Genomic DNA, 9,747 nt, shown 5'->3' on the forward strand with positions numbered 1-9,747 from the left:
TACACATAATCAATCACACTTCAACCTCTCCACCATGGCCAAGTCCAAAAAGCTGTCTAAGGATACCTGGGACAAAAGTAATAGACCTTCACAAGGCTGGGATGGGTTACAGGACAATAGGAAAGTTGGCACAATTATTAGAAAATGGAAGACACACAAGATGACTGTCAGTCTTCCTCGGTCTGGGGCTTCATGCAAGATCTCACCTTGTGAGGTAAGGATGATTCTGAGAAAGGTCAGGAATCAGCCCAGAACTACATGAGAGGACCTGGTCAATGACCGGAAGAGAGCTGGAACCACAGTCTTAAACATTGCATTCCATGATGGAATAAAATCCTGCAGGGTACGCATGGTCCCCCTGCTCATGCCAGCACATGTCCAGGTCCGTTTGCAGTTCACCAATGACCGTCTGGATGATCCAGAGGAGGCATGAGAGAAGGTTATGTGGTCAGAAGAGACCAAAATAGAACTTTTTGGTATCAAATCCACTCTCCGTGTTTGAAGAAAGATGAGTAACTACCCCAAGAACACCATCCCAACCATGAAGCATGGTGGGGGAAACATCATACTTTGGTGGTGCTTTTCTACAAAGGGGACAGGACTACTGCACCATATCCGTATTGAAGGGAGGATAGATGGGGTCATGTATTTTAGCCACCAACTTCCTTCCTCAGTAAGAGCATTGAAGATAGGTCGTGTCTGGTTGTACCAGCATGACAGTGACCCGAAACACACAGCCAGGTCAACTAAGAAGTGGCTCCATTAGAAGAATTTCAAGGTCTTGGAATAGCTTAAAGGGAAGGTGACATCCAATAAAAAATTTTCAGCAATTGAAAAAATGTAAAGAATTAATGTTTACATTTTCTTAAAAAATATTATTTGTTTTTAATTTTGTAAAATATGAAAAATAATTTTAAAAAGTTTGGCATTTCTACTTGTTAACATCAAGGGGAGCAGCTACTGAAGTTTGGCACAAAAACCTAGTGCAACTAGCTCACATTACTGCACTGGACTAAATATGGGCGGAGTCTACTGACATGGGTGTGATGTCACTCCTCTCCTCCCCTTCTGGGTGTTTGCTAAGGGAAAAGAGAGGATGACATTTAGGAACACAGTGAGCAGCCATTTTGATGGGGCCTGCAAAGTTACTGACTGTCTTTGCATGCAAAGTCTGGATCAGGACAGGTCATCAATCAGCAGAAATGTTTCCTGGATTTCTGTGGAGCAGACAAGCAGACGGTCCATCCATGTGTATAAAACACAGCGCTCTATGTACAATCCCTGGCACCGAACAGGGTGCCCCCTATAGACCAGCACACTGCTCTCCTGAAATACTCTGTGCTGCTGTCACCCTGCTCCTCCCCCATATATCAGGTCCCTGTCGCCTCGCTTTCACACATCGCCAGGACAGGATCTGAGGAGAGGAATGGTGTCTTCGGTCACTGAGGATGGCAGGCAGCAAGGATTCTGAGAGCAGGGTGACAGCAGCACAGAGTATTTCAGGAGAGCAGTATCACACGGGATAGGATTAGATACACGGCTCAGCAGTCAGTATCACACAGGATAGGATTAGATACACTGCTCAGCACACAGTATCACACAGGAGAGGATTAGATACACAGCTCAGCAGTTAGTATCACACAGGATAGGATTAGATACACGGCTCAGCAGTCAGTATCACACAGGATAGGATTAGATACACGGCTCAGCAGTCATTATCACACAGGATAGGATTAGATACACGGCTCAGCAGGCAGTATCACACAGGATAGGATTAGATACACGGCTCAGCACACAGTATCACACAGGAGAGGATTAGATACAGGGCTCAGCAGTCAGTATCACACAGGATAGGATAAGATACACGGCTCAGCAGGCAGTATCACACAGGATAGGATTAGATACACGGCTCAACACACAGTATCACACAGGAGAGGATTAGATACACAGCTCATCAGTCAGTATCACACAAGAGAGGATTAGATACACAGCTCAGCAGTCAGTATCACACAGGATAGGATTAGATACACGGCTCAGCAGACAGTATCACACAGGAGAGGATTAGATACAGGGCTGAGCAGACGGTATCACACAGGATAGGATTAGATACACAGCTCAGCAAGCAGTATCACACAGGGGAGGATTAGCTACACGGCTCAGCAGACAGTATCACACAGGATAGGATTAGATACAGCTGCTCAGCCGACAGTATCACACAGGATAGAATTAGATACACAGCTCAGCAGACAGTATCACACAGGAGAGGATTAGATACAGGGCTCAGCAGTCAGTATCACACAGGATAGGATTAGATACATGGCTCAGCAGACAGTATCACACAGGGGAGGATTAGATACATGGCTCAGCAGACAGTATCACACAGGGGAGGATTAGATACGTGGCTCAGCAGACAGTATCACACAGGAGAGGATTAGATACACAGCTCAGCCGACAGTATCACACAGGATAGGATTAGATACACAGCTCAGCAGACAGTATCACACAGGATAGGATTAGATACACAGCTCAGCAGACAGTATCACAGGAGAGGATTAGATACAGGGCTCAGCAGTCAGTATCACACAGGATAGGATTAGATACACAGCTCAGCAGTCAGTATCACACAGGATAGGATTAGATACACAGCTCAGCAGTCAGTATCACACAGGATAGGATTAGATACACAGCTCAGCAGACAGTATCACACAGGAGAGGATTAGATACAGGGCTCAGCAGTCAGTATCACACAGGATAGGATTGGATACACAGCTCAGCAGACAGTATCACACAGGGGAGGATTAGATACATGGCTCAGCAGACTATCACACAGGAGAGGATTAGATACAGGGCTCAGCAGTCAGTATCACAGGATAGGATTAGATACACAGCTCAGCAGACAGTATCACACAGGAGAGAATTAGATACAGGGCTCAGCAGTCAGTATCACTCAGGGGAGGATTAGATACACGGCTCAGCAGACAGTATCACACAGGAGAGGATTAGATGTCCAGCAGATTGCCAAGTGTTTTGAAACAGCAGGGAGCAGCTCCTCCTATGTTTTGCAGGGACAGCAGCTGGCCATGTGTTTTGGAAAGAGCAGCTTGGTGTCCAGGAGCTCGTTCCTCTCCTGCAGCTGGTATGTGCAGAGTGAACATCCAAGCCCTGTTATGCTGGAACAGTACAGCATCGAGGGCTATTGCTAAAAGAAAAGCACTGGGCTCTAATAAGATGGCGCCTGGCCACACCTACAGCTGTGAATTGAGCTGCCCACAAAGGCGTGGCCAGTTCACTCCTGATGCTGCTGCAATGAAAGAGATAGGGTCGGCAGCCGACTATTATCTCTTATGCCCAGGGACTGCCGTAAATGAGCATGGAAAGTGTCGTTCAGCAGCCAGAGAGGTAAGATGGCAGCCCCCAGTGGCTGCATTACTACAGAAAAAAAAAAATCCATACACACCACTGAGTCAAGCTTAGGGGACAATATCTTTTTATACTATTTTCTTTTTTACATTAAATTATGAAAAAACACGGCACCTTCCCTTTATTCATCTCCAGACCTGAACCCAATATAAAATCTTTGGAGGCATCTGAAACTCAGTGTTGCCCAGCAACAGTCCCAAAACCTGAAAGATCTGGTGAACATCTGTATGGAGGAGTGGGCCAAATCGCTGCTGCAGTGTGCGCAAGCTTGGTTAAAAACTACAGGAAATGTCTGACCTCTGTAATTAGTGTAATTGCAAACAAAGGTTTCTGCACCAAATATTAAGGGTTTTTTCCTATTGTATCAAATACTTATTTCATGCAATAAAATGCCAATTAATTATGGATAAATCATACAATGTGATTTTCTGGATTTTTTTTTAAGATTCTGTCTCACAGTAGAAGTCTACTACAGTATAAATTACAGACCTCTCCATTCTTTGTAGGTGGGAAAACTTTGGCAGTGTATCAAATATTTATTTTCCCCACTGTACGATTTCCTGACACCCGATAAAATCCAACTGACCCTCCACACACAAAAACACGTTTCTAGCAAAAGAGGACGCAAAGCTGCCTTAAAGCATCACTGAGCCACCACCATGATTCACTCTAAACATAATTTTAGCATAAGCTTCAGTCTTTCTCCTCGAGACAGTTTGCTTACCATAGGCCTGAAAAAGCTCCTGTTTTGTTTTATTACTACAGTGAACAGAATCCCAAACTTCTGTGGCTTATTTATATGTATTTTTTAGCATATTGGAACAGATTTTTTTTTGTGCATTTGAGTCAGTATAACAGATGTAGTTCTTGGAGTTCTGGCATGGAGACTAAATTGGCACCTCAGTGCCTACCACCATGAAATCGTGCTGCAATTCTTTTGCAGTCACTCTAGAGCAGTGATGGCGAACTTTTTAGAGACCGAGTGCCCAAACGTCAACACGAAACCTACTTATTTATCACAAAGTGCCAACACGGCAATTTAACCTGGGGTTGGTGCGGACATTACACGAGGCATTGGGCTGGTGCAGACATCGCAGGAGGCATTGGGGCTGGTACGGACATCATAGGAGGCATTGGCGCTGGTACGAACATCACAGGAAACCTTGGGGCTGGTACTGATATCACAGGAGACCTTGGGGATGGTGCATGCATCACGGGAGACAGTGGGTCTGATGCCTACATTACAGGAGACATTGGGACTGGTGCGGGCATCACAGGAGGTATTGGGGCTAGTGCGGACATCACAGGAGGCATCAGGGCTGGTGTGGACACTACAGGAGGCATTGGGGCTAGTGCGGACATCACAGGAGGCAGTGGGACTGTTGTGGACATCACAAGAGACATTGGGGCTGGTGCTGTCATTACAAGAGGCATTGGGGCTAATGCAGACATCACAGGTGACATGCAAAATAATCACACACACTGCCCCTCTGCAAAATATATACACACACACTGCTTCTCTGCAAAATACTCTACACACAGCTTGCCTGCAAAATACTCCTGTGCACACACATACCCAGTGTTCCTCTGCCTCCCATACCCACACACTGCCTCTAGTAAAACTGTGCTACCTTTCAAAATTGTCCCCCCCCCACCCATCCACAATGATACATTTAATGTTGGGCTCCTCCTGGAGCTCTTATAAGTACTCTGCTTCTTCTGCCTCGGCACAGGCAGCAGTGTGATGAGGTCAGAAGCGTGATGTCGTCATCACACTGCTGAACGTCAGACCCGGGCTGACAGGTGCAGCAAGGTACAAATGTATTTGTGTCTAAAAGACGCAAATACATTTGAACATGGGAAGAAGGGAGCGGCGTCTCCCAGGCCTGACGGACATTCCCACAGAGAGGGCTCTGAGTGCCGCTTCTGGCACGCATGCCATAGGGTCAACACCACTGCTCTAGGGTATTTGACCTCCTGCCTTCCCAGGAATTTAGTGGCCACTGGTGATGGCTTCCTCTATGTGCCATGTCCAGGTAGTGTAGCCAGAGTTCCTTTGACTGTGAACTTGTAAACTATGTTTTCAACCATATCTCTGGGAACATTTAGGGTGTTTGTATCTCTTTATATGCTTTTCCTTGTGTGTGCAAGGCAATGATCTTTTCTCTAAACTCTTTGTACCTCTCTGTCTTGACAATGCAAGAATATAAATGATCTGGAGGCCATTGCCAATGTGAAGCTGCATCATATTTACAGCAGGTCATAACAGCCAAAGGTGCTCTACTGAGTACTAAAGACACTTGTTATGAAGGGGTTGAGGGATTCAGAGATTGCAGTAGCTGATAAAAGTGGCATTTTGTGTTGAATTTTGGGAAATCACTTACCGTATTATATTAGATGTGTTGAGTGATATAAATTGTTCTTGTCTGATTTATTACAAAAAGCAGAAGGTTGTAATTTAGGTTTATTAGTCAGATTCACAATGAGTTATTATAACTGAAACTATATCTTTGTCAAATCTTCCTTTTCCTACAATGTTACTGAAAATTGCAAAGCCAGTCCTCGGACAAGTTTATATGTATTCTGCAGACACAATATCAGGACTAATGGATTTCAGGGTGTATTTAATGGATCTTTAACTATTGGCTACTAAATGAGAGGCACCATACAATCTTAATGTAATACAATTGCATATGACTGGTTTCTCTACTTTGTAGTTTGGTACATTTTTGAGTTAAACACCTTGTGTTTCCTATAGGTGGCCCAGTGTGCCTAAAATCAATCTCACCTATTAAGGAGGGAGACAAACCAAAGGTAATATTCCTGGCCATACTCATATTTATCATGGATTTTCGGCCTCCAGTCAATACCTGTGACTTACAGTTCTCCATGTACCCTTCTTTTTAGGAGTTATCCATTGAAGCCATCTTCCCTTCCACATCTGTGTAATGCCATGTGGACGCCTTTAAAAGTTTATGGTGCCATAATCGCTGGAGATCACATTCAGCAGTTCCATAACCTCAGCGGGTGACGGTGCTTCATTTGCTTCCACAAGGAATAAAAATCTCAGACATCACAAACAATTCAATGCTCAGAAGAAATATCTCTGCTTAGTTAGACGATGTTCTCGGAATAGGACAAGTCCAGGCCCAGTATAATGGGGTTCACGGAAAATATCTAGCGATAATTCATTTACAATTATCAGTATTATTTCATTATCATACTTGGATACAGTTTTAGATCCATAATACCAATGATTGCTAATTATTACTAATGAGCCTAATATAGCATGACACCTGTCCTGGAAATATAGCCTGCCGGGGTAGCTTTACTTCTTGGCTATTCATGTCTCTTATCTGGAACTGCACCCTGCTCCAAATACTTTAGGTTAGTATTTTTGGCAGTATAAATACAGCAATAGAATATTTAATCAACAAGATTTATATCCAAATGGTACGTGCTAGAAAAAGCCATAGAAACATATCATGTTGCTGTGCTAGTCTTACATATAATAGCCATCTAGAAGGCAGGAATATATAAGGGATGACATGATCAATCTAATACTATGCACGCGATAGACTGCCATACAAATGCTTAACTGGATTAATAGTGCAGACTGGACAATGGCAGTCATACAGCGGGGATGGTTTCTGACCGGACGACAGTTATTAGAGGCTGAACGGGTGAACAGGTTCATAGACCTGAGCTGTATGATTTATCTCGGCTCCTATGGAAGGTGATTAATAAAAATGGCACTTTTCTTATCTCCATTCTTGTGCCTTTGGTAGAAATCAATGTTCTTCCTCGTAGAGCTTGCACTTTTTTAAAAAAAAAACAATGTCTGTTTTCTTCTGTTAAACATGCAATAACAAATGTGCATGCTTAAGTGTAACGTAGAGGGGAAGCCTATGCCTATGTATGTTATGTTTTACGTTTATTTGTCTCAGTAGATCACGTTGCCTTTTATGCGCTCTTTTACATTTTGCTTCTGTGCTCAGTAGAAAGGGTATAACCTGATATGCGGAGATCAATAAAGCCTGCCTGGCAGCCTGCAGCAGACGCGTTTATAAAGAGATGTATTGATTGTATCCTGTCTACAGGAAACAATGAGATTTGGAGACAAGGAAGAGGAGATTCTTTGCTCTTTAGTTTTGCTGCAGTACTTCAGGGGGGCTTGGAATGTATTCATCTCTGCTGGGTTATGCCTACCATGGTACATCTATTTGTAACTAGATATTGTTTCATGCTATTATGGTACATTCCTAACCCCTAACACGATGGTGCGATCTCTGCCGGACAATGCTTTAGAATGGTACAGCCTGTTTGCATCAGATTGGCGCAGTCTCTGCCATTTGTTTGGGGAGGAGTGTTAGCGATTGTCCCTCTCCCTTCTCTATGAAACTGTACAATCATTTATAGTCAGCTTTTCTTTTATATAAACAGGTACAAGTAAACTTTTTGCAAACAATGACAATGCAACGTTTCTTCCGACCTTGGCAAATAATAGAAAGTCATTGATTACCGTATAAGCATAAAGTATTATTCTCACATGTATGCCAATGTAACATTGTTTAGCTTATTTTCTGTTTTTTATTTTTTTTTTTCTACACTGTGTCTTGTCTGTGGTTTGTCTTTGGCACTTTTTTATTATTAAACATTATACGTCTGTCAATGAATATTCATTCTCTTTAATATTTTTAAATTTTATGTCTTATTTCGTATAAAAAGCTTTCTCAAGAACATATTTATTAATTGACATATGTTGTGGCTGTAGTTTAGAAAGTAATAATTACAATAATATCCCTCAAAAAATTAAAGGGAACACTTAAACAACAAATTATAACTCCAAGTCAATCACACTTCTGTGAAATCAACTTGTCCAGTTACGAAGCAACACTGATTGTGAATCAAGTTTTCCTGCTGTTGTGCAAATGGAACAGACAACAGGTAGAAATGATAGGCAATTAGCAAAAAAAACCCCTACAAAAGAGTGGTTTTGCAGGGGGTGACCACAGACCATTTCTCTGTTCTCATCATTTTTGGCTGTTGTTTTGGACACTTTTGAATTTTGTCATTGCTCTCGCCCCTAGAGGTATTGCACAGTAGCCTGAGGCGGTGTTTACAACCCACAGAAGTTGCTCAGATAGTGCAGCTCATGCAGGATGGCACATCAATGCCAGCTGAGGCAAGAAAGGTACCTGTGTCTGTCAGCATAGTGTTTAGAGCATGGAGCAGATACCAGGAGACAGACAAAAACCCAGCAGCAGGATTGCTACCTCCTCCTTTGTGCAAGGAACAGCAGTGCCAGAGCCTTGAAACAGACTTCATGAGGGTCCGACGTTCACAAGTGAGTGTTGTGATTACAGCCCTGACGAAGCTGGTCGACAGCGATACGCGTGGGGCTCTCCAGCACCCCTTTGTTATCATATTTCCCTCTTGCCATTTACCTCCCCACCCTCTTGGGCTGATGGCTTTGCTTTCTACTGTCGGGTATTTTACCTTGCATACTTCTGATAGACTTATTACTTGTAGAATAGCAGCTTGCCATTGCTGATTTTTTCAGAGGTCTCCCTTCTTTCTGGGGTGATTGCACATGTATGGGAGGTGGGTTCATTGTCCTTGTGTGGTACCATTGGATCCATGGCTATGATATTGTAGGCTTGTGGGGATGCCCACTCTGCGTTCATTTATGCAATTTACCTATATTATGTGTTTTTGCCATAATAATGCATTAGATCATGTCTTTTTTGCATTTCATGTTTGATTAATCCTGGCCTGTATTTGGTCATAGCTGTATCTATATATATTCATTTTTGGATTCCATGATTTTGCATCATATATTATACCTATATGGATACCAACTGTAATAGGGGGTGTTGTGATTTTTTGGTTTTAACTGTTTTTATCATGTTGTCCTGTTATCAATAAAGATGCTTTTTTATACACGTTGCATATAGGTGTGCACACATATATATATATATATATATATATATATACTGTATATATATATAATATATATATATATATACGCATGTCTTTTTTCTATGTTGTTAGTCTTTCCATGCGTATTGTAGCACCCTACCCTGATTTACTTAAATATATTGCGTAGTGCACCCTATCTTTCTCATTTTGTAGCGATGTGATTACAGCCCAACACCGTTTAGGGTGATTGGCATTTGCCAGTGAACACCAAGATTGGCAGATTCGACATTGGCGCCCTGTGCTCTTCATAGATGAGAGCAGGTTCACACTGAGCACATGTGACAGAGTCTGGCAATACTGTAGAGAATGCTCTGCTGCCTGCAACATCCTCCAACATGACCGGTT

At 42.8% G+C, this 9,747-nt stretch overlaps 1 protein-coding gene across 2 annotated transcripts in view; it reads left to right on the forward strand.

Moving 5' to 3' along the window:
- ARHGEF40 (Rho guanine nucleotide exchange factor 40) overlaps positions 1-8,096 on the forward strand; it is a 170,998-nt gene extending 162,902 nt beyond the window's left edge. For both annotated transcript variants that reach the window (XM_073554765.1, XM_073554766.1), the window contains exons 21-22: positions 6,179-6,234; positions 6,328-8,096. In XM_073554765.1, the coding sequence (XP_073410866.1) occupies positions 6,179-6,234; positions 6,328-6,369 (98 nt within the window). In that variant the 3' untranslated portion in view covers positions 6,370-8,096. The remainder of the gene's footprint in view (positions 1-6,178; positions 6,235-6,327) is intronic.
- The last annotated feature ends 1,651 nt before the right edge of the window (positions 8,097-9,747 follow it).

The sequence above is a fragment of the Dendrobates tinctorius genome, unplaced genomic scaffold (genome assembly GCF_039654945.1).
Source record: "Dendrobates tinctorius isolate UK_male_01 unplaced genomic scaffold, ASM3965494v1 ptg000213l, whole genome shotgun sequence".
NCBI classification, from domain to species: Eukaryota; Metazoa; Chordata; class Amphibia; order Anura; family Dendrobatidae; genus Dendrobates; species Dendrobates tinctorius.